General features: G+C 39.3%; 1 protein-coding gene across 1 annotated transcript in view; it reads right to left on the reverse strand.

The window, feature by feature from the left end:
• Positions 1–27,037, reverse strand: part of arl15b (ADP-ribosylation factor-like 15b) — a 71,429-nt gene that overhangs the window by 24,845 nt on the left and 19,547 nt on the right. Inside the window, exons 2-4 of the mRNA XM_017708157.2 lie at positions 17,047–17,191; positions 16,293–16,352; positions 7,734–7,942 (exon numbers count right to left, since the gene is read on the reverse strand). Coding sequence (XP_017563646.1) covers positions 7,734–7,942; positions 16,293–16,352; positions 17,047–17,191 — 414 coding nt within the window. The remainder of the gene's footprint in view (positions 1–7,733; positions 7,943–16,292; positions 16,353–17,046; positions 17,192–27,037) is intronic.

Consider the following 27,037-nt stretch of genomic DNA (forward strand, 5'->3'; position numbering starts at 1 on the left):
CCCCGTCCCAACTTTTTGGAACGTGTTGTCGGAATAGAATTCAAAATAGGCATTTATTTTTCAAACAAATTTTTTTCAAACAAAGGACTAATTATGCCTTCTTTGTAATAAAACATAGTTGTTCAGTGTTATTTAAGTACTGATGACACCCACAATATGCTCAGAAAAGCATAAGTTTTAAGAAAAGCATGCTAAAAATTACACACAACCCTTAAAAAATTTTTTTAGTATTTAGTTGTCCACTCTTTCTTTACAATTACCATGTCTTCCATTCTTTTCAGGATACTTGCAGTCCATTTAAAAAAAAAAAAATCAGCATGGACATTTTTCCACACCTCCAAAGCTCTGTCCTAAAAGTTGCGTTTTCTGCTTCAATCCCACACATTTCTAGTGATGCTGACGTCTGGACTCTTTGTGTGATGTGTATTTCCCTTTTCTCAGTAAGACTTCTTGAGCAGTGTACATCCTTTCAGATCCAAAGCATCAAGTTGTCTTCTCACAGTGTAATGACGGACCAAAAAAAAAAAAAAAAAAAAGATTTTTTTCAGATCTGAAGCAAGAGTGGAGCTTCATTTTCTCTCAAAGATGGAAGCGTGAAGTGCTGTTTATAAGATGTGGACAGCTTTGGTGGTCTACAAGGTCTTGCACGATTCTAAGGAAATCCATTTTATGTTGATCTTTTAATATTTTAAAAGTTTGCATTTCTAGTCAAATTTGCATATTGCAGTCTTATTGTGATATAAATATTGCAAATGCTAATATTGTAGTGGAAGGATGGATAAAAACATTTTGGATTTTTTCCAGACCTGAAGCAAATGTGGACCTTCATTTTCTCATTTTCCTTTGCCTTTTTTCCTTTGTAATGCAAGTAGATCATCTTATATTTAATCCCAGAAATATCTCCTAAAATGATAATTAGAAACTTGTGCTTAATATTTGGACTGGAGATAAAATAAGGAAGGGCAGTCTCTGATTTTGGCACAAAGAATTACAGGACCATGGAACACTACTAAACTTGGAGGGAAAAAAAAAAATTAAAGTTACCGGAATATTCAGTTTAATCAGTTTGGACGTTGTCTTATATACAGTCTCAGGGGAGCACACACAGACAAGACATATGAGAGACTGCAAAGAAAATGAAACTGGAGTCAAGTTTCTATATATAAGCTTTAGAGCATAACATTGTCATGTGGCAGAGAAAGCGCTAAAAGGTGATGTTAACTCCACCATGCGAGGGTTTTATACAAAGCTTTCTAGCCTTTCATTTAAACCAATTAGGCTTTAAACAGAGCTATTTTAATTGAATCATTTAATTTAGGATGAGCCTCTACAAGTAGTCTATTATTCTCACTATCAAATCCAATATTTTCTGCTCTTTAGTTCTAGTCCAGCTTTTTACATGCTAGAATACCCACTACTCATCCTCAGTCACCCTTAAAAACAATATTTGAAGTATTTTTTGTTGTCCATCAGTCAGTACAGACCTGCTTCTATTTTAATAAATGTTTCAGTTCACACTGGCTGTACTAGATGTGCATCTTCCGTTCATTATGCAAGCTTCTGTTTTTCACAAATTCACAGCCCTGTCATAATCGTGTCAATTGAGAGGTGCTCAATAATGCTTTTTGGAAAGTGGGCCGTGAAATTCAACATGACTGTACCACATACTACAGCGATTCTCAAACATACTGTAACACAAAATTGATAATAGGTGTGAACAAGAGGAAAAGAACTTTAAGTGGAAAATTTACAGTTAGAGAAGCAAAGATGAAGATGATGACATGTAGTGACCACTGTCCCTCTATTGTCCTTATGTGACCCTTAGTGTCACAATCCTAATCAGGGAATTGAAGAAAAGCTTCTAAAACAGAAACTGCTGTTCTGCAGGTCAGCCTCAGTGCTGCGCTCGGAACACCCTACAACAGGCCGAACTCATATTGGAATCGGTCACGGTATCAAATAGCCGCCCTGGGCCAGACACGCGATCTATCACAATCTACCACCTCTCCGAATCGAAAAAGCTCTGGCTCACTGACCGCAACCGGACAAGTTTCTGATGTGGCTACGCAAATGTGTCGCCGCACTTCATCCGAGCAGAGCGTGACTCGCAAACATGAAATATTTGAGAGAGTTGAGGGGGGGGAGTGGAGGGGTCTCCATGGAACAGCGGCACACAGAGAAAACGGAACAAAGGGAAGATTATGTTTCGGGAACATGTTCAGCAAAGCTGATCATATTCTAGTGCTTGTTCCAAGCAGGCAACACCCAGCGAGAACACATTAATGGCTCCTAAACGATGGCTTACAGAGCTGTCAATCAATCCGCAGAGACTAAGCTTTCCAAACACTAATATGAACAGACTAAATTAATGGTGTGTCAAAAGGGAGTGCTTAAGACAAACTAACGGCTGCGCATTGTATCAACTAAAATTAGAACCTCATTTTGAGTTCAGACAGCTATTCTATTAGGAACCTCCTAGTTCAGGCATTAGCCAATATGATTAAAAATGTACCTTCACCATGCCAGAAATATTTCAGCAGTAGGAAGCCAATTCCAAAGTAGAGGATATTTATCTAGACAGCAACAGACTTGCAAAATCAGATCAATTTACTTCAACTGTAACTCTTTCTATAACTCAAGACCACTAAAACATCAGCATACAATAATTTCAAACATCAGGAACCTCCCTTCAGTTAATTATTTATTATTATTCAGTCAAAATGGCCATTAAGTACAAGTTATTTCTGGAGTTATTCAAATAGATGCAAGATATTCCAGTTGCATGAGGAAAGAGAAAGTCAAAGAAAAGTAAAGGAACAAAGAAAATGGGACTCCTAAGAACTGTGCAAGACCTGGTAGACCACCAGCACTTAAAGTTCTCATCTCCGAAAGAGGAGAAAATCAAGCCGCTTCAGATCTGAAAAAAATCCACAGGTGTTTCTGTCCATCCTTCCACTGTGAGAAGACAACTCGGTACTATGGGTCTGAAAGGATGTGTAGCTGTCAAAAAGCTCTTACTGAGAAAAGAGCCAAAATTATTTAGACATCAAACAAAAAGCTACTGATGTTCTCAGAACAACTGCCTGACCATTACCAGTCTATTACCAAAAGATGTTGAGTTACTCAATATTAGATTCATTTATATATGATTTCCATTATAGAACCTCATTAAATCAGTAAAAGTTAAATGTTTAAAAGCCCATAAGATAAACACTGCATGGAAATACAAGTCAAATGTTTTGTGTGTTTGCAGAATGCGCAATACAATCTATAATCTCAAACTGTAATAAGAATAAAAAAATGTGAATTATTAAATAGCTTGGATCATGTGAAGCATGAAAATGCAACCTAAGACTATCTAAGAACGAATTATGGAGGTATCTTTCAGTTTTTCAAAGAAACGTGAAAAGAAAGCTTTCTAAAAAGAATGAAACCTGTAAACACAAAGCTAAACACTGAAAAATGCTATTATATTTAGTTGTTGAAACTGAAAAATTAAGAACTTGCACTTAATGGCTGTTCTGACTAGAAATGAAATAAATCAATGGTCTCTGGTTTCTGCACAGTACTGTATGTCCACATACTACGATTTGGTAGGTCAATTTTGCAATGTTGCCTGGTGAAAATCAAGCAGGTAACCTCGTGTTCCAGTCCTCCCTTACCAATATAATAAATAAAACAAAGGGCATTACTATCTACAGTTGGGCTAGAGAAAGGGGGCAGCCAACTGAAAAGCTCCAGTTTGACATACATCAGTGAACTGGGATGTGTTATTCTCCAAAGTCTGATATTTACTGCTCACTCAGGACCAATTCACGGCCAGTTAATTAGCGCTCAGTGCATTGGCTTATACCCTGCAGCCTGCGGGCCGATTTCGCCACAGAAAACAGATGTGAGTGTGCGCTTGTGAGTGAGCGTTCAACACACTTCAGCTTTCTACAGCTCAACTCATCTATGAGCCAAGCTACACACAAATGTACACGCACACATACGAGGCCTGAGTAATCCAAGCCTCAAAACATAAAAACAACAAGGGGACCATTAAAAAGAAATTGTAACAGGAGAGACATACCACGCATTCCAACCGCTTACTCTAACCAAGTAAATCTCAATTTCTCGTGTCATTACCAACGTTTCAGAGAAACATTTAAACCTGAGACACATCAAGACAGCTGTATCTCGAACACAGCCGTGGAAAAAAAGAAAATACACTCATGAAACAAGAAAAGAGCAGCAACACTCGCCTCAAACTGCAACATTTCTGGGTTCCCAAGCACAATGGGTCATTGTCTTTTTCGTTATGTGAAAGTCTGAAAAACCAGAGTGGTTCATTGCTGGAGTTGGGGGGGGGTGAGGAAGTAGAATCCCCCTGAGGTCTGAGGTCTGTCAGTGTTTGCAAACAACAAGTTAACTCCTCGGAGACAGAGGCAAACCGCCACCGCCATCTCGAGCAAAGGGTACAGTTGAGCAGTGGCTAATGCAATTACTGTTTACAGGCTTTAAATGGGCAGGTTAAACAAGGAGGACTGGCTACTTTAAAGCATCTCGTCCACCATGAGCACTTTGGTCAACCTGCTGTGAAGCATTCTGAGTGCTGAGCAGAAACCAAAAGTTAACTATATATAAGTTTTTTTTAATTAATACTACTGTCATTATCATGAGGTTGGTTGACCAGCTGAGACCAGCAAGGGCATGCAGTCAATGCGCAAGCGATTCTAAAAAAGTGTTTTGTTGACTACTTTAAAGCAGCCATATCATGGAACCGATCTTTCACAGTTTTATGTAGTATGTAAACACCGTCTCTAAATAGGACTGACACTTCCTGGTCCACACATATATGGAAATTAAGCTGCAGGAAGTGCCTGTTTTTAGTTTATTTTTGTTAATTTATTTATTTATTTATTTATTTATTTTTTGTGAAGCCACAAAAACCAACACATTCACACAATCACACATCACATGGAGCTTAGCTTAATGTCCACAATAATGTTATAAGTATACTTTAGAGAACACTGGTAACACCTTATTTGGAGTGGTCCATTGCAGATAATAATAAACTACAACCCCAATTCCAATGAAGTTGGGACGTTGTGTAAAACAAATAAAAACAGAAAAAGATTATTTGAAAATCCTTTTCAACCTATATTCAATTGAATACACTACAAAGACAAGATATTTAATGTTCAAACATATAAACTTTTTTTTTTTTGCAAATATTCACTCATCTTGAATTTGATGCCTGTAATACGTTCCAAAGAAGTTGGGACAGGGCCATGTTTACCACTGTGTTACATCACCTTTCCTTTTAACAACACTCAATAAGCGTTTGGGAACTGAGGACACTAATTGTTGAAGCTCTGTAGGTGGAATTCTTTCCCATTCTTGCTTGATGTACAACTTCAGTTGCTCAACAGTCCGGGGTCTCCGTTGTCGCATTTTACGCTTCATAATGCGGCACACATTTTCAATGGGATACAGGTCTGCACTGCAGGCAGGCCAGTCTAGTACCCGCACTCTTACTACGAAGCCATGCTGTTGTAACGCGTGCAGAATGTGGCTTGGCATTGTCTTGCTGAAATAAGCAGGACGTACCTGAAAAAGACGTTGCTTGGATGGCAGCATATGTTGCTCCAAAACCTGTATGTACCTTTCAGCATTAATGGTGCCTTCACAGATGTGCGAGTTATCCATGCCATGGGCACTAACACACCCCCACACCATCAGAGATGCCTGCTTTTGAACTTTGCTCTGATGACAATCCGGACAGTCCTTTTCTTCTTTAGCCCTGAGGACATGACATCTATGATTTCCAAAAACAATTTGAAATGTGGACTCGTCAGACCACAGGACACTTTTCCACTTGGCGTCAGTCCATCTCAGATGAGCTTGGGCCCAGAGAAGCCGGCGGCGTTTCTGGGTGTTGTTGATATATGGCTTTCACTTCGCATGGCAGAGTTTTAACTTGCACTTGTAGATGGAGCGACGAACTGCGTTCACTGACAGTGGTTTTCTGAAGTGTTCCTGAGCCCATGTGGTAATATCCGTTACAGAATGATGTCGGTTTTTTAATGCAGTGCCGCCTGAGGGATTGAAGGTCACGGGCATTCAATGTTGGTTTTCTGCCTTGCCGCTTACTTGCAGAGATTTCTCCAGATTCTCTGAATCTTTTGATGATATTATGGACGGTAGATGATGAAATCCCTAAATTCCTTGCAATTGCACGTTGAGAAACGTTCTTAAACTGTTGGACTATTTGCTCACGCACTTGTTCACAAAGTGGTGAACCTCGCCCCATCCTTGCTTGTGAATGACTGAGCCTTTCAGGGATGCTCCCTTTATACCCAATCATGACACTCACCTGTTTCCAATTAACCTGTTCACCTGTGGAATGTTCCAAACAGGAGTTTTTTGAGCATTCCTCAACTTTCCCAGTCTTTTGTTGCCCCTGTCCCAACTTCTTTGGAACGTGTTGCAGGCATCAAATTCAAAATGAGTGAATATTTGCAAAAAACAAAGTTTATCCATTTGAACATTAAATATCTTGTCTTTTTAGTGTATTCGATTGAATATAGGTTGAAAAGAATTTGCAAATCATTGTATTCTATTTTTATAGATGTTTTACACAACGTCCCAACTTCATTGGAATTGGGGTTGTATTAACGGCATCAGTAACAAATCAACAACAAATCAGTGAAGTAGCAGTAGTGAAGCATCTGAATACACTAAATATCTTGAAGTAGTCTTTAAGTAGATGTATTGTTACTATTTGTTCCGTTACGCAAAACCTAACTATACTCAACCTTACGCAAAACCTAACCGTAACCCAGGCCTTAATCCTAACCTTAACCTCAATCTAAAACCTAATCATAACAATATGTTTTTGACCTATTACTGAGAGTCTGTTGAGTGTACTTGAGCATCAGCTGGTAACAATGTGACGCAATTGCTGTGCTGCCGTTGATAATTCAGCCATATAGTTTAGATAATATATTCTACACTGCCAATAGATACTAGAGTAATATTACTTCACCTGAGCGACAGTGCGACCTCATTCAGAATGCAATGTGCTTTGGTAAAAACTTACTACTGACTTGTGTAGTCACAGTAATGATATGACATTGATGTGTGCTTCGCCAAAAAGGATGTTTGTGAGACAAACTAAATAAAAATCTTCTGAATTAACAAAATTTCCCCTTTGTTAGATACATATCAAATAACTGCCACAAATACACTGGAAAAAACCCCACATGACTGACAAAGAATAGATTAAACAGCAGAAAGTGACATTTTTAAGCCTGACTTACAAGGTTAATACTGCCTTATGAACAAATTAGCTTGCTCCTTCCTCTCAGTTATGAAGGCTTTGTTTCTGCTACCACCAGTATGGCGCTTCTGGTAAAGTAAAATATTGTCTGTATTCTTTCTTTGCAATAATTCTTAAGATGTGCAATATCATGACTCTATAAGCTATCCAAGGAATGTGCAATAACCAACTGCTACCTCACTTGTCTATTGTCTGCTTAGAATATATATAGTCCCTTTTCTTCATATTTAAAGATTTTTGATACTTTTTTTTTCTTAAGCCTGCACTTTATATATTTTAGCCTTATGTTTAATTGTTTTGTATGTAGAAAGTGCCGTTGGATTGCTGCTCAATTTCATTGTACACTGTACAATGACAAAGGCATCTTATCTTATCAAAGAAGAGAATCTTTCAGCAATCAGCAGGTTACCTCCTGTACAGAGCGAGCAGCGGGTTTGTCCTGATGGTTGGCCAGTATGAGGAAGGGCAGCGTGCAGAGCTGGGGATGCTGCAGGGCCGAGTGGAGTTCCGTCCGGGCCACCTCCAGGTCTTCATCCGACGAGGCGCTGTCCAACACAAACACCACTCCCTGAGAGCCTTGGTAGTACCGGCTCCAGTATTTTTTAATGGAGTCTGCTCCTGCAAGGCAGAAAAACACGTAAATTCACACCGTCACATTCTCAGCAAGGAAGTCATAACATTTAGTAGTGCACATTAACCTTTCACAGAGTCCTGAGGACAATTCACACTGGATTTAGCGAGCGTAAATCTAATTGCACCCCAAACAGAGGAAAAACTAAAAGCTTCAATATTAATAAGTTCAAGAAACAACATTTTGGCAGCTGAGATGGTGGTTGGGTGGGTGGGTGAGGGGGATTTCAACATAGCTCCAGTTTTAGCATGGCTGGAATGTATTGGGAGAAGACCCCCAGCCTGCCCTTTCACAAATTCATTGTAGATCTTGCCCTATGTATTTTTATGACTTCAAGCCTGCATGCCAACTTCTGACTCTGTTCAGGGGGCCTGCATGGGTGGGAGGGCTGGGTCTAAAAGGAAAAGACACTCACCGCTATACTGTTTTCTTTAAAGTCGACCCTGAGAGCGTATTAAAATGGTTTCTTGTGATGGCCAGTCTACAGCACAGTTCAAATGGGTCCGCTTTTACAGTCAACATATGGTTTCTCTTGCGCAGAGCAATTTTGGGGGGTACAAAAATGTGGCCACCAAGATGCACAGACGCAGCATGGCTTTGGTTAGAGTGAGTCACTGAGGGGGAGCCCGTACCCTAAACCGTGAAGAAACGGGGCCCAAAGCGCCTCTACCTCCCATCCCTCTGAATGCTCAGAACACAGAATGCACTGCATTAATTACAAGTCTGCTTCATGTGTCTCATCTTCTTCACATAAAGTGACAGCTGGCCCCACAAAAATGCCTCCAGACCAGCACTCTTAATCTTAATGTTGTGCTGATTTATGAGTTTACCAGATTTTTTAAAGGAATTTTGCCAAAAATTGCTAATGTGGCTAACAACAAAAGTATGACGAAGACCAGTTAACAGGATGTCATTTAGTTAACAAGATGTCATTTACATCATTTGGACTGGTTCTTACTATCTCAGCAATCTTGAAGCCACAATCACAGATTCGAAAGGCAGTTTTGTTTTGTTTCCACTGATCAAGTCAGGTGTGATAGGAAGGGGTAACAGTTAAAAGGGAATTCCACCCATTTTTAAACAAAATGTACACATAATTAAATCATTAAGACATGAAACCATTCAGAGTGGTTGAGAAAAGCCAGAATTGCTTATAGGCTCAGTGGGTCTGATAGGAACCAGACGTCTGAAAAATGTAAAGCTTCAAGCTACCCCACAGAAAGTCATTACATGAAATGAATAATTAGTAATATGCTGCCAGATTACTGGGACAATGTTTAATGACAGTTTTGAGACAAAGGCCTAAATGAATTATTTAATCAATTTCTAGTAGTGAACATACTGTGTTGTATGGCACATTTGTCTGGATTTTCCACTATATGAACCTATAAACCACAGAATGCATTTAGGTTCATTTGATGTTTTTAGGTAGTAAATAAAATGCTTATATTTGTGTTGCAAACAGGCATGTCTGGTTCATCACTACTGTAAATAAACCAAATAGTTTCTCATATCACATCACTCTCAACGGTTTTGCTTACACATTTAATAACTGAACTATGCAGAAATTTGTGCAAAGTACAGAACAGTGATAAATTCCAAATTATGTCATGAGACAAAATAATAGGTTTCTCTTATGTTTTACAGACAATGCAAATGTTACTGACAGCTGGTTGCATGAAAAAAAAAATTCTTCAATTTCTTCAATTCCTGCAATCTTTTCTAAAATGTAAATCTGCTCTGGATTCTTTATTTTAGCTCTATAGCCTCCATTCCACCTCTTTTCCATCTCAAGTTGGGTGAGAATGAAACCTCATACACTGTTTGTTTGAGACTTTGCAGCTGCAGAGCTCTTTGAGAGGTTTGATATTGTCTGCTGGCTGTTAAAGATGTCAGACAGCAGTTTGTCCACTTGAGCCTATGTCACACCACAAATTGAGCTCTTCGTCATGCTTCATGCCAGATTACCAACAGTAAAAATGTCCAGTGGTGGTCAGGACATATTCATGCCCGGTTTCACCCACTCTAGGCCTCAAACACTAAATTCTACCTTCCTCCAACAGTGTGTTGAAGAGTACTGAATTAGTGGAAGGAACAGAAACTTTAAGGGGAAAAAAAACATCCTGGGACCACTTAGAAGCATCATATAAAATAAGTGTTCTGCCAAAATCTGTGACTGCTCATATATTTCTTCATTGCCTGTTTCCACCACAACTGTCAAACGATAAACTGTGGCAATCTCTCTTGAGGATAGTATGACAGTTAAGAAGTTTTGGATTAAACCTGAACTAAAAACCCATCCTGCACTTCCGTTCCAGCAGCATGGGAACACTCTTCCTATTACGGTGTCTGTCTGAGAAACCCTGACAACCTTGACGATGCATTCCCTCAAATGTTATTCAACACGAAACCCCCTATCATTACACTGTCAAAACCAAAGACTGTCACTTTATTCCACCCATTGTAGAACCAATTATTAGATAAGCAGACTTTTCCAAAACACATGTTCAATCATTCCACCACTAACGCATCGCCTCAAAATGCTTCACCTCATTGTGGACTTGCTCAAAGTTGCCATCTACTGGTGGCAACCAAAACTTTAATGCAGCCGGGAGGTCCTAAGGAGATAAACAGTCATTAAGAGGTGGTGGTTTGCTTTCATTACAAAAGATACAAACAGATGTTCTAAACCAGGATGCAATACAAACACGCAAAAAAATGACATTGATCACCAATTGGCTAACACAATATAATCATGATAATACAAGAAAAACATATTGCCACAAAAATAATTTAATCATGATCAGGATACAGAGGAACAGAGAGAGAGAGTGTGTATATGTGAGCTAAGTGTTTTCAGATGGCTGTTTTCGAGACAGTAAACGCCAACATGTGGAGTGTCTTCCTCAGAACATCAGGCCTGTCAACCCTCATGGATCACACAGGGTGTCGTCATGACACTGATGGGAAATGCACGCAGACGAGGAGCCGCTTTGATACAAACCCTCTCTCACCCCCACACCGCAACCCAACCCCACTGTGTCCCAACATTGCTCAGACCTCAATACCGGCCAGGCAGAACCGGCTCAGCAACTGGCAACAAGCACAACAAAAATCCTAATAGATAATAAAAAGATTGGAACCACTTTTCAAATGCAGATCTGTGTGGCGAATGTTTTTTACGATTGGGCAATGAGAGAATATTAGAGACAATATACGTCATATGTTCTCAGAGAACACTGTGGGTGTCATTAGTATTTAAAGAGCAATGAACAAGATAAGAAAAACTTTGTCCATTAAATTTGCATGAAAAGGAAATTTGTCTGGCAATCTGGCACAGAAATGCATACATAGACACATAAAACACTTGATTTTTGAAACACAAATGATTTTTTGTAACAATTCTTTCTAGCTAGTGGGACCTTAAGTCTCCTGCTCGATGGCAGCAACTGGAATGATGAATGAAGGGGGTGGGTAGGGTCCTTGTAGATCAAGACACAATACTGAACTGTTAATATTCTCTATAAGTGATCTGTAGACCACAAGCAGAGCATGTTTGCTGGTGTTAAAACTTCTCAGCCTCCTGAGGAGAAAGAGTCTCTGCCTTGCATTTTTGTAAACATAATCTACATTGTTCTGAAAAGTGAGTCTGTTGTCAATAATTGTTACTACACTTCTATGTTGATTTGTTTGAAGACAGATCCTACACTGCCTGCTGCCACCCTCTCTCCGAAGCACAGCTCCTTGGCTACACTGACAAAAAGATCAAGGAAGCTACCATCAAACCAAGTGGCTAGATGGTTGATGCACCGAGAATAGGAGGGGCTGGTAACATCTCGCAAGCAGGCAACAAGGGCCATATCATCAGCATACCTTACAAAAGAGATGTCTTCACTGTTATATTTAACCTAATTTGTGTACATGGAAAATAAAATGGGAGATAAAACACATCCCTGTGCAACACCACTGTTCAAGACAAGGGACTTGTAAAAAGTGTTGTTGATACAGACACATTGGGGCCTCTCTCTCTCAGAAACTCCCTGATCAAGACAAGGCTACTACTGACATTCAGGTCTCACAAACATCACAGAAGGAGACGGTGCTGAACTGTGTGAAAAGCAGAGGAAAATCCATTTAAAGTACCTGGACATATTTACTGGCCTTGTCCAAGTAACCAAATACTTTATCCAGAAGAATCATTGTGGCATCTTCCACTCCTCGACCAGCTTGATAGGCAAAGTGCAGGGGGTCTATGTGCTTAGCTGTTTGTGATATAAGCTCCCAGGTCACTACGCGCTCCATGCGTTTGCCCACTAATGATGTAAGAGCAATAGGTCTGAAATCATTCAATGATTTTATGTGAGCTATTTTTGGCACTGGGATGATTGTTGCCATTTTCCAGGCTTGGGGGACGAAACTGGTACTGAAGAACATCTGGAATAGCCGGGTAAGGACAGGTCCCAGTTGGGTTGACTCATTGTAGGATTGAGATTACTTCTTCTACTTTAAGGGTCATGGGAGCAGGTGTCGTTCCTGCACAGAGGGAATCACGTTCATCACTAAAATCATGTCTATCAAAAGGAATAAAACATATTCAGGATGTTTGAGAGGTGAATAGGATCCTCATATTGAGGGGCTACTCTGTTTCCTTCCCACCATTGTATTTAATCCTCTCCTAGCATCTTTTGCATTCCCATTCCTCAGTTTATGCTCAACCTTGTCTATATTGGCCGTTTTTGCTTTTTTGATCATACCTCTTATTTCCTTCTCCAAATCACTCACTTTTTGCTTGTCTTCCTTCAAAAAAAGCTATTTTCTTCTGACCTAAATGATATTTTAGTCCTTTATTGATCCATGTCTTAATATTTGCATAGATTCTGATGTTTTTGGTTTTAATAATAGAGTCAACACAGAAGTTTACATAGCTGGTAATAGTGTAATTTATCAACTCTGGGTCATTACTAGAGACCTGGTCATTGAAGAATAAGTCCAATTGAGTGTCATAAAAGCAACATTTCAGCTCTTCAGCTGAATCATTTGTCCAGGCCCAAGTACATGCATCATTAAACAATTCAATAATTGTGAAAACTTTATTCCTCAATTTCTGTTGAAAAACTTCAGGCCTATATTTAGGGTGGAAAGATTAATAGTTTTTATACTGAAATTGCAATTTTCAAATCTCAAGAGCTTTTTTAAATTATAGCCTACATTCTTAAAAAAGATCTTTAGTGGTTCTATATAGAACCATGAACACTCAAAGACCTATGTGCATGCTTAAAAAGTTCTTTGCATGATGAAATGGTTTATCAGATTGATGGAGTGTGGAATGTGTATATGGTTCTATACAGCACCAAAAGGGTTCTGCTACAGTTTTGCTGTTCAAAAAGGTGCTATATACCATATAGAACACATTCTCCATGGGTCATTGAGTGTTTTTGGTTCTATAGACAACCACGGTCTTTGCCAAAGAACCCTTGAAGAACCATCTTTTTTAAGTGTGTATATTAGCATAAATGTCATTTTATATTTTAAGAGGGGAAATTGAACCTGATAAAAGCTTGAGAATTGCTTGTAGATCAGTTAGACCAACCAGATGTGTGTTGTGACATCACAGCCACAACTTACTGTCAGTTTGTCACCTGACATTCAGGGGTCAAGCCTTAAGCCAAAAAAGGTGGAAATTCTGCATATTAGTCAAAAAAATTACAATTACATGTTTTTCCCCCAAAGCATTCAGCCCTATATTGAGGGGGAGGCCAGCGGTGAACAGTGGGCTGTTGATGGAACTCAAAATCAATGAAAAAATAACTAGCATAATAATTGTTTGCACTTTTGTCTCTAGAAACAAAAAGCACTCCACCTGACGTTTCACTCGTCCACTTGCGAGTGCCCACATTCCATCTCATTTCTGGTATGAAACAATTCAAACATTTACCTATTCAGTTGATTTTTCACATTCAATAATGCGTATCACACACTGTGTGGGTTGGCAACTAAAAATCACTATGTTGAAAATTTCTCAGGGAAAAAAAAAATTGACCGGGTCCGTTCATTATTTGCAGTTATGTGGCTTGAAAAGGTGGAGAATCACAACTCAACTGACGTCTCAGTATCCAAAGAGTACATTTTTTTTGCTTTAAACTAGTCCCCAGTGCACCTGCACCAGTGCTGTGGACTGTCTGGTGAACAGACAGCTCAAGATCACACACTATCCAACTTCCTGCTGAACCCAAACCAAGACACATTTTACCAATACAAGAAGATGCTGCTAATAAAAGAACCCTCAAAGTGGTTTTGTTCCCACTCAAACTTGAGTCCTTAACCACAATACACACTTACAGACTGCATTCAGATTCCAGACAAAAAGAATTTCTGTGCCTGCAGACTAGGGCAGATCTCAATTGGGGAATCATGGCTATACCTGAGGTAGAACTTGCGTAACGCGATCCAAACTTAAGCCAGCAGCCAAGGGAAGACGAAGAAAGCACATGCGAGTGAAAGCGTCAGGACAGCATGCAGTCTTCATCAATAAAGCAGGAGACTAGCCCTTGAAGGCGGTTTCAGGGTTAACGCTCTTGTTGTAACCCTAACCCCCCTATTTTTCGGAAAGGGGGGCTGTACCACAGGCCTCTGACACAGCGATGAACTCATCTGAGGAAATGCTTTCAGGAGTGGATGAAAAGTTAAAAAACAGCATAATGATGTGCACTCTGACATTTCAACCAGGAAAATTCAGAGGGTGATTTTGTGGGGACGGATGATTACAAGGTCACAGGTACTTTTCACATCAAATGGGGAAGAGTGTGTTTTGCTTTAAAATAATCGTTTTCCTCTAGTTGAACCTCGACATGAAAGTGGGGCCCTATAACTCAGGCGAAACGCATACACATAGACCTCTCAACAGAGATGGCAAGTCGCCCCTAACTGACATGCAACTCGACTTAGACTTGAGATTTAAGATATGAAATTTCATCCTGAGGAAAAATAAACCCTACAAAACTCATTAAGACGGACAACCTGAATGCGATAAATTAAACTTTGAGTTCCCAATCTTACATGTGACTTTGCCTGTTAGTTTTGTGTATTCTTGTGCTACCGCAACGCTCCTGTTCCACAGCTCTCAGAGGCATCAGGTTTGGCACAGCTTCAAATAATGAGCCTTTGATTACATAAAACCATTCAGTCAGGTGCACAGAACCGAAGTGCTACTCACAGTTAATTAAGTTTTAAAAGGCAAAACAACTTGAGAAAATGACTAGTTTAAGTGTAGTTGGACCAAAAAATGAGATGGGATTCAACTAAAACTCTTCACTAGAGACTCAACTCGCTCTTGTACACTAGAAACTCAGACTCACATGAAAGAGACCCGAAATTTGAACCAGAGACTTAAGACTCAGATTCACGTCACATAGTCTTGAGGATTGACTCACAATTGTATCCCAAAGATTTGAGACTCGATTCAGACTCGCACCCCAGAGACTCAAGATTTGGACTCAAGATTTCCCAGAGATTGGAGACTCAAGACTGGAGACTCAAGATTTCCCAGAGATTGGAGACTCAAGACTGGAGACTCAAGATTTCCCAGAGATTGGAGACTCAAGACTGGAGACTCAAGACTGGAGACTCAAGACTGGAGACTCAAGACTGGAGACTCAAGACTGGAGACTCAAGACTGGAGACTCAAGACTGGAGACTCAAGACTGGAGACTCAAGACTGGAGACTCAAGACTGGAGACTCTACTTGGACACACAGCCTAGAGACTCAAGACTTGTGCTTGCACCTCAGAGACTCCAAACTCAACTCTGACTCGCAACCTAGAGACTTTAGACTCAGACTTGCACCTCAGAAACCTGAAACTTGGACTTGCACCTCAGAGCCCAAAGACTCGAGACCGGGTCTCACACCCCAGACTTGAGACTCAGCCTGACACCTCACTCTTGCGAAACTCAGACTTGCAACTCAAAGACTCAACTTGGACTCACAGCCCAAATACCTGAGACTTGAACTTGCATCTCAGAGACTTGTGACTCGAACTCGTACCTTAGAGACTCCACTTGGACTTGCATCCCAGTGACTCTAGACTTGGTCTCTGATACCAGAGACTTGAGATTCCACTCTGACTCGTACCTTGAAAGTTCGAGACGTAATTCAGACTCACAACCCAGAGACTCAGAGTTGCACCTCAGCCACCCTAGATTCAACATTTACAGAGAAAAATCTACTTACACCTGGAGTTCCTAACACAGACATGATGCAGACTACAGAACAAAGACATGAATTTAGAAGTGTATAAACACAGTTAAGGCTACTACAATAACAAAGAGGAATCTGCTTACCTCCCAGTTCCTTGACGTTTAATATGGCGTTCTGGAATGGCACTGCTTTGATGCTAAAACCTAAAAATGAAACAAAAGCAGGATTACTCAAGTGTATCATAACCCATCTAAAGTCAAATTCTGTAGTTAGTATTTAGATAAAGTAGTCCTCCAGGATCAGGACTGGTGACCATTGGTCTAGTATGTGTGTAACAAAGCCAGCTGTAGTAACTGTCTGCCATGAATGAACTAAAAAGAACACTTGCTAAATGGGAACGGTTTCAATTTTCAAATGAGTCAGGAGCATTTTCACTGTGCATTATAACCTGGTCGTCACAACAGATAAAACGCACAGCAGTCACATATGATGTAGTACTTCAAGCTATGACAGCAGGAGGACCAGCATGTCTTCTCTGCAGCGCGTATTTATCATGAATGCAGCTGTTCCAGAGAAGCTACTAGTGAATAACATCTGTGTCAGAGCACTTCTTCAAACTAGTAAAGGCCATGTCAGCTACAGCAAAACATCAGTTTTCAGATAAGCATGCAAGTTTTTTTTTTTTTTTTTTTTTTTTTTTTATACATTTAGCATTTTCTGCTGATCGAGAAAAAAACTAAATAAAATCGCATTTGCGATAATCTCAGTTGGTGTGTGCAAACAGGTACAGGATTCAATTAAGTGGGGCTAGTGTTGTCTTCAAGCAGCGGGTACAGGTCAGAGGTTTGGGCTTCAATTTTATGCCTGTGCAGACCTTTAGCGTGTTTGTGTACTGACCTGTTGTAGGGACAATGTTGTCTGTGGATTCACTGCAGAGTCTGGAGAGTAAACTGGTCTTTCCAGAGCCTGTAAGTCCGATACACACTACGTCATACTCCGGTCTGGGCGGGGGAGGACCTTTACAGCACAGCGTTCTGAAACACTGCAACAGAAAGAGATTAAATTTTATTTTGTGAAGTTTTATGTACTGCAAACTCACAATGAACTTTTTTACATGACAATTTTCCAAGCTCTTTATCGCTTAGAATTAAACAAGCTGTTTTTATTAAATGTGCCTGATATATGTAAATTAACTCTGTTCTGAATTGCTATCCAGACTGAAATGTTCCATATAATTTCAATGTGAATGGAAGGCACTAAAATGCTGTAGGCTGAATATGCAGATTTACCAGTCCAAAGTTTGTATGAACCTATTTAGAGGAAAGGTTTAATTTTTATTATTTTGTGAACATGCTTCCATTTTATAATAATAGGATTTCATGGATTTGAAGTGCTTCTTGTCTGGTGTGCAGCAGCCTTTGGCAGGCTGCAGCAGTCCTTCTATGCTTTTTTCTCTTTGGACTAAATAGACAAGAAACTGATGACTCAAAATGTAAGACGCAGCCTCTACACCACCCTGTGGAAGAGAATAGAGTTTAGACATCTAATAGTTATGAACTAAGGAAGTATAAATGTTAGACAAAGCCAATTTGGTTAACTAAAAATCCTAATCTCTACCCAATATTTTAAAACTTAGATGAATATTCCAAATTCTCAACCATTCCTTCATACTACATTTAATTTTCCATGCTATTATGGGCAGTTTAAAAAAACGGAGATGAAAGAAGAATTTCTAGTGAAATATTACACAGATCAGGCATTCACTGTAAACAATCTAGACAGGTGGAAGAAAACAGAGCTCTGAACGGAGAGAGCGTACAAATGTGCGTGTGTGCTTGTGTGTCAATCTGGAAACCAAAATACATCACAAAGACTAGACATCTCACATCTGTTAACACCATCTGGTTGAGTAAAAGTTACTGTGAGAGGAGGGGGAAAAAAAAAAAAAAAAAAAAACACCACTCCTTTGCACCAGCATACTTCCATTGAAATCATATGGGCATGCCGTTCAGAGACACTTTGAGAATAATGGCCCCCAATATATCTCCTCCAAACCCACAGCCTACTCTCACAATAGCTGTCAGAGCTCTTTGGCTGACGTCATGACAATGTAAGAAATTTCAAAGAAAAAAAAAAAAAAAAAAAATCAGAGAACATATAGACTTTATTGATACAGCTTTCGTCCCAAAATATGGCACCAATAATGCGTAACAGATCAAAAGACACTAAGCTTAAACAACAAAAGAAGATCAAAGCTCACAGGACCCACCATTGAAGTTGCTTAAGAGTGAGTATGTGTGCGTTAGTTCAGGGGTCACTGCCTCGAGTTACACTGTGCTGGTATTAGTAACACTGTAATATCAGGGGCGGGCCTCTTTCCCGTAAAAGAGCTGCGTTTGGAGCCCAACACTTCATATCTCTCTCAACGTGCAGAACCTTACTCAACCAACCAGAGAAAGAGAGCAAGAGATAAAAGAGAAGGAGAGAGAGAACAGACAGACAGCCAGACAAAGAGAGCGAGAGAGAGCGCGAGAGAGCGCGAGAGAGCGCGAGAGAGCGAGCAAAGAAAGAAAGAAAGAAAACAAAAGAAAAGAAAAAGAAAAAAAGAGATAAAGATAAAAACAAGTAAAAAGAAAAGTTTTTTGGTCTACTAGCAGTCACTAAATCCCATCTTTCTGTAAGAACAGTACAGTTTGGCTGTAAGAGCAAAACAACAGGACAGACACATGCAAACAAACAACTGCAGCCTCTCTGTGTCTGACCATGTCAGTGACACAGGGAACTTTTCATTGACATTAATTATTACCATCACAGGCCAAGCACAGTCATTACAGGTTTACTGAGACATATAGACATCAAATATGTATAAGAGTTTGTGCAGGCTGAGTGCAGATTTTTAACATGTGACCGGTGAGGATGAGTTATCGGAGGGTGAGGAGGGCAGAAGGAAAGAAAATCTGATTACAAAAAGAGGGATCATGAATAAATTAGGAGACAGTGCCCTCTAGTGGAGCTAAGAGGAGACTGATTTCAGTAGGAGAGCTAATTTATTTATGAAAGCTTATTGTAGCATACATCACTGTGTAATAAAAACTTGAAAAATTTATACACAAATCTCTTTGTGACTATATTATATTCACCACTCACCAGAATACAGTGAACACTGCATGGTTTGTACAACCCCGGTTTCACATAAGCTGAAATGCTGTGCAAAATGCAAATTAAAAAATAAATGCAATGATGTGTAAATCAATTAAATCACATATTTAATTGAAAATAGCACAAAGTCAACATATTAAATGTTTTTTTTTAATATATGCCAATTTTGAATTTAATGCCAGCAACATGTTTCAAAAAAGTTGGGAAGGAGCAACAAAAGACTGGTTAACTGTTGAGCAGTTGAAATCCTACGTCAAGAAAGAACGGGGAAAGATTTCACTTTCAAACCTACAGCAGTTGGTACAGAATACAGAATGTTGATGAAAGAGGAGGTGATGAAGCACAGTGGTAAACATGCTCCTGTCCCAACTTTTTCAAAATGTGTCGCTGGTATCAGATTCAAAATTGGCATAAATATAAAAAAAATTATGTCTCAGTTTCAACATTTTATTTGTTGTTTTTGTACTATTGTAGCATTTTCAGTTAAACCTTTAAATGATTTGCAGGTTATTGTAATCTGTTTCTGTTCACATTTTGCACAGCATCAACTTTTTTGTGAATGGGGTTGTACATAATAAGGTTCAAATTGAATGTCATTTAAGATTAAAAGCTTTTGGAAAGTTTTGTCTCTCCTACAGATTCATTATGATTTCTAATATTAATAATCATTCATCAGTATACCTATGCCTGATGCCAATGGCACTTTGATTTCTCAAAGGTAACCACTGAATTGCGAACTACACTGCTGCTGTTGCTGTTCTTATTGCTTATTACAGACATACAGAGCCACAAGGAGGTTCACCAATAAGCTACTTAAATAGCTACTAAATCTCTTAACCTGCAGCCTTATTATTTATTTTAACAAACTTACTCAGTAATTACTAAAAATTACTTAGTAACTTCTACTAAAGTAATGCGGAATTCAAATAAAAATCAGATTGAAAAACACAAAATAAATTTAATTTAACTGAGTTTGAATTAAACAATAAGTTAAAGTTTTTCCAAAGCATGAACTGTGCTTGACTGCCTAATGAAAGGTGGAGCAGAGTTCCACAGTTTAGAAGGAGAATAACAGAAAGAGGCCTCCCCACATTTTTTGTATTTTAGGAAGGCATTTACAGAAGTTCAGTATCTACAAATCTAAGACCACGTGCTGGAACATAAACAGAAAGACACTCTGTGATGTAAGTGGGTGCTAGGTTATTGAGAGCTTTAAAAACTAGCAGCAGACCTTAAAAAACCACCCTAAAAGATACAGGTAGCCAGTGTAGCTCTTTCAAAACGCGTAATATGAGCTGTCTTTGTTGTTTTGTTAGGATCCATGCTGCTGCCTTTTTGTAGAGTTTAGGACCTAATCATGGACTAATCATAGTTTATTTTCTGAAGTTGCACATAAATTCTAAGGGTTGTGATTTTAGGGGTTTCTTTTCTTAGAAAGCTGGAATGACAGGCTTTGAAAAAGTTCTATTGGAGAACTTCTGGAGAAAGACATTTCTAACACAAGGTGGCAGCAAAATGATTTTGAATTTTAACTTCAATTCTTAATAAAATCAGTGAGATGTAAACAAAGTCATTGAGAATGTTTTGCTGTAAAACGTTTTTTAAAAATATAGGACCATATCTCAGAACAACATTTGAGGCATCAGGCTGGCTTATCTAACCATTTCACACAATATCTTACTGTAAGGGAGCTTCTAGAGACATTAAACTCTTCACCATCACCGTGAACAATTCTGACTTTGTTAGTTTTTTCTAGTTTACATTAAATCACTCTGAATGACCATATGAAAAACAAACTATACATTAAAAAGCACTGAAGAGAAACGCTTTTTGTTCAAAAAAATGTCTTCAGGATAGAATCAGGATACATACAGGCTCCCTGTGTGAGGGAGGTACACGGCTGCTCTCCTCACAATCATAACAGGCTAAACCAGCGGAGCTACAGTTTATAAATCTGATTCTCAAAACAGCCAAGGGCCGTGCAGGGTGGTCTTTTTCCACCCACTGCCAGAGAGGCAACATGCAAAACAACACTGCACATATAAATGAACAGTGTCCTGCAACCCTCACCTCTTTGTAAAACTTCTACAAAAAGAAAAGACACACTAAGAGTACAACTGCAAAAATCCTAAATATACCACTTTTCTGCATCCTAGGCCTTAAAGTGCAAGAACAAAACTCAGGATGAAAGGAAGGAATTTGTTCGGCGGGAGTGAGAATAAACTGTTCTTGGCTGGGAAAATATCCTCTCCTTAAAATAAAAAAGGAAATGCGCAATCGTGAGATTACTTCCATGCTGCAACATTGGAAACAGTTTTTTTTTTTTAAACAAAGAAAAAATGTTTTCTAATGACCAATGTAAAGGAGCTCTGCAGTACATGGACTACATGACCAAACTATATATTTTTTTATCTAATATCATAACAGTGGCCACCATTATGAAAAAAAAACTACTATGACACAGTAAAATACATGCAAACTCTCACAGTCTGCAATATATTAAGCATAAACAGAACTGTGCAAAAGTGCAAAAGAGACCACCCTTCAATTATTTAATTTCCTGTCAAAACAAACTTTAGGCACATGTTACTAATTTCTGATTAGATACAAAAAGATAATCTATTTGAATTAGGAAAGAAATTTCCATAACTGCAGTTCAGAAAATGGGACTCCTAATAATTGACCTCCAAAACTGTCTCCATCAGATAAACAGCACTTTAAGCTTTATCTTTGAGAGGAGAAAATAAAGCTGCTTCAGAAAAATCCGCAGGTGTTTCTGTCCATCCTTCCACTGTGAGAAGACAACTCAACAACATGGGTTTGAAAGGATGTGTAGCTGTCAAGAAGCATTATTGAGAAAAGGAGACAGACACAAACAAACAAACAAGCTGCTGGTGTTCTCAGAACAAAGGACTGACCACCCTAGTATCCAGACCTCAACATCACTGAACGCGTTTGGGATTACTCAGATCATGAAAAACAAAAAATGCAACAAACTTCTAAGACTGAACTTGCAGAATAAATAGTGAAAATTCATATTTCAGAGTTGTAAGTTTCTGTTAAATACGTCCTGATTTTCCTGATTTTTGTTAACTAATGTAATGTACATGGACATTTCCAAATTCAGAAAAATAAAGTGATCAGCAAGATTTTATAATTTAAAGTGTAAAGTCATGTAAAGTCACACCACAGAAAAGCACGGTGCACCCTAAATATTAAAACAACCATTGTACCATTTCAACCATTAAAAGGTATGAACACAAAGTGCCAAATATATATATAAAAAAAGATTACATCTCAAAATGCTTTACCCACATGCAGATGGTTGATCTCAGCCCTTTGAAGAATGTAGAGCAAATGCTTAACAGACCTGTTAAGGTCCAATGCTGACATTCAGTTACATAAAACCACAGAAAATTCTCATTCGCTTAATGAGCAGTGTTCTAAACTTTAACTCCCTCTCTCTTTAGAGGCAGCAGGGGTGCCATTAGTGAATATCACACAGCCAGGCCTAATCTTCACTCAGGTGCTGCAGATGGCCATGCTGATAGGTCCCTGGCAAAGCACCATCACCAAGGCTTCAGCACCACAAAGAGCAAACGCACTAGGCTAAATCCTCAGGACATGCAGTGCAGACGCCAGGCTGACTCACAATGGAGTTGCGCTTGTTACACAAACAGGCACATAGGCACAGTCCTTTCAGCAGAAGTGTCCGCCAATACCATCACCCCTGCCCTATCCCAACGTTACCATGGCACCACAAGGTGACAGCTGGGCACCCAGCCAGCCGGGCCTAGCCAAACAACAGGAAACGCAACATTGACATTGACGGCCCAAAGGGGGATTTTGGAGGAAGTCCCACCCCTTTATACACAAGAGACACAGATACAATAAAAACTGAGCAGATCCCATTCATTCAGTGTTTTAGTATAGCAAGAGCAGGAAAGGCGGAAAAGGGTGACGGTTATCAGTCTTCACACAGACGAAAACTGACAACGCCAGGCTGATTCAAATTACCATACGGCCAAAACACAGGCCAACAATAAAACTGTGACTGCCACACGGGTTAAAAATTACACCATCAAACTGCCTCACAGGCCAAGAATGCGATTATTTTACCGCCTTAAGGCCTTTCCACACCAAGCATGGTTTTTTCAGATGAAAATTTGAGTTCTTGAGTAGTAGATGCAATGAATTTTCACTAAAGCACTGCAATTAAACATGTATTCATTGTCATCCCACAGTCTTTCAGGTACAGTCCGCCAGATGTTTTCTACTGTCAGCATACTGTGGATTGTATTTGTGCTCTGTCACAAACAAGCTGAGCTGTTCCGCCTCCATCTTTGTCATTTACTTACAATGCAACCATGACAGTAGAACTCGGGTTTGTCAGCCTGATTCAAAAAAACCAAATGATCAAACGTTGCTGTTAGTCTGGTGAGATTTGAGAATTCATTCATTTAAATTCTTTTAGCAGAATGATCAACGGATGAACTCAGGATACATTATATACACAAACTTGAGATATATATATATATATATATATATATATATATATATATATAGGTAGATAGATAGGTAGATAGGTAGATAGATAGGTAGATATGTAGATAGGTAGATAGATCTCGGGCCCAGAGAAGCCGGCGGCGTTTCTGGGTGTTGTTGATATATGGCTTTAGCTTTGCATGGCAGAGTTTTAACTTGCACTTGTAGATGGAGCGACGAACTGTGTTCACTGACAGTGGTTTTCTGAAGTGTTCCTGAGCCCATGTAGTAATATCCGTTACAGAATGATGTCGGTTTTTTAATGCAGTGCCGCCTGAGGGATCAAAGATCACGGGCATTCAATGATGTTTTTCTGCCTTGCCGCTTACTTGCAGAGATTTCTCCAGATTCTCCGAATCTTTTGATGATATTATGGACTGTAGAGGATGAAATCCCTAAATTTCTTGCAATTGCACGTTGAGAAACGTTCTTAAACTGTTGGACTATTTGCTCACACAGTTGTTCACATCCTTGCTTGTGAACGACTGAGCCTTTCAGGGATGCTGCCTTTATACCCAATCATGACACCTATTTCCAATTAACCTATTCACCTGTGGAATGTTCCAAACAGGTGTTTTTTGAGAATTCCTCAACTTCCCCAGTCTTTTGTTGGCCCTGTCCCAACTTCTTTGGAACGTGTTGCAGGCATCAAATTCAAAATGAGTGGATATTTGCAAAAAACATTAAATATCTTGTCTTTCTAGTGTATTAAATTGAATATAGATTGAAAAGGATTTGCAAATCATCGTGTTCTGTTTTTATTTATGTTGTACACAACGTCCCAACTTCATTGGAATTGGGGTTGTATATATCAATACCAAGTCTCTTGGCCAAATATCGCATGAACTGGAGGTGTGCCCAGGCGAGTCACAGATCATCATAGAGAAAGAACAGCCACACGTTTCACCAAATTGCAACAAATCAAATGTGTGGCGACACTGGATTTTACAAAAGAGACAAGACGCGTTCATTTTGTAAAATATGCTATGCCACTATAAAGTACACAGGCAACATGAGTAACAAATACAGCACCACTGTTTTTCGCTCACTATTGAGTCAACCTACATAGCGAAAGTGTAAAGCCTATCTGCCTGCTGACAATAGTTAAGTCACACTGCCCTATACTTCATTGTTTATCCGGAACATCCTTAAGTTGTTTAACTGTTAAAAGTGTGAGATGTTTTTTGAACTACAAAGGAAAAGGCTTGTTTGTGAAAGCCAAAAAAGAAATAGCGTAAATGAGATGCTTATCAAGTTGTAGGACTAAAGAAACAAATATGTCCAGTAAAAAGGCACTTTTAAAAGTTAATTTAAATTATGATTTACGGTCTGCTTAAGAAGAACCTAAGAATTAAAATCAAACTATCTGTAGCATACTGAATTGATACATACTGAAGTGATTTGCGTCACTTCATATTGTGTTGTTTTAAATCTTGTCAAATCACACCGCATTACAAAAGGGTTGAATCATATCATATCCTATTAGTAGTTGCTTCATATGTATCTTTCATGTATCGGATCATTAGCAATGCACAGAGACGTATATCGCATTGGCCTCATTGATGGAGATCCCACACTGTTAATATATATACGCACTGACCAGCCACTGCTGTGTCTCACCCAGTGCAACACAGAGGGTTACTGCTGAAAATTATTCACCCCAATTCCTACTCTATGGTGGCCCTATGAGGGTCCTGATAACTGAAGACCAGGGTGAAAGGGGGCTAAAGAACTATAAAGACAAACAGATGGACTACAGTCTGTAACTGTAACACTGCAAAGTGGTGTGCACACGCGCACACATCGCTGCTGTTGGGAGAAAACCTTGTCCTTAATTTGTCATTTCTCAGTTTTTGTCATAAATTTTTTGGCATAACTTAATAGGAGAAGGAAAAAACAGTCCATTTCCTTTGATCCATTCATCATGAAATTCACACACAATGCAATTTGTGTGTGTGTATTTTTTTTCATGATGAATGCATCAAAAGAAATGCTTTTTCCTTCTACAAGGTTGCTTTAGTGGTGAGAAGTTTTCTTCTGACAACATATACATGCGCGCACACACACACACACACACACACACACACACACACACACATACATACATACATATATATAAGAACCATATTTACTCAAAATAGTCAAAAACAGATGTGAACGCTATATATACCTCTGGTGTGTACATGTAAGCATGCAAGTTTGTCTTGTCTTATATGTATCCCGTACATTCACATTTGCATCGCCAAGCGTAGGACTCTGGCTGAGTTTAGTAAATATTGGCACACTGCTGGTGAGGCTAGTGGATACGTAGGCCAAGGCAAGCAGGCTGATATGCTAAAGGCTAAGCCAAGACTAAAGGCTATCAGTGCCCCAAAAGACCAGCAGTTCCTTCCATTTGTCTCTCTAATATCTGCTCCCTCAATAACAACCTGTACTAACTCAGACTTTAAATGATTACACAGCAGGAGATGAGAGATTACTGAAAGAAGCATGGCTCAGCTGAAGTAAGGGGCCTGTATGTTGTGCTATCCAGTGTATTTGTGAGATAAGTGAAACCAATAGCTAAGCAAGAATTCTCGTATCACCCATTACCTGTCTTTCTACGAAATGCTGCTGTTACAGATTTTTTACTGCTGCCTGTCCACCTACAATGCTGGTGTTTTTCATTTCCATCTACTAGTGTCCCATACTGATATGGTAACAGTACTGGTGCAAGTTTGCTACTGAAATCACCTAGAAAACATAATGATAGTTGAAAAATAGATAGAAATAATTGTAGAATAATCTTATAGGTCTTAGGGTTTACAGTAGAATCACTGTCTCATGCACCACATACAAAAAAACGACAGAACATCCCTTTAAGAGATATCCCCCAGAGGGCACAAGACAAAAGATTTGATATGGTGACAAAATCTTTTAGCCTCAAGATTTTTCTCCCAAGAGAGATGGCAAAGACAGTGAATGTATCTCTTGAATGGCTGCTCCCTGGCAGATTGCTGGGGCAGTGAATCGCTGGGGGGATTTGCACAGCATTAAAATTGCAGCAGGATAAGTGCATGGGGCTCAGCAAAGCCCTGCTAAGCTGCACCACTCCCCCGCTGCTCTGGCACTGATGGTACTGAGCTGGAAAGCTGTTGCCTTTCTGCACTGCGTACTCGGACTTCAGACACACAGACTAACCACT

This window comes from Pygocentrus nattereri, chromosome 18 (assembly GCF_015220715.1).
Source record: "Pygocentrus nattereri isolate fPygNat1 chromosome 18, fPygNat1.pri, whole genome shotgun sequence".
Taxonomy (NCBI): Eukaryota; Metazoa; Chordata; class Actinopteri; order Characiformes; family Serrasalmidae; genus Pygocentrus; species Pygocentrus nattereri.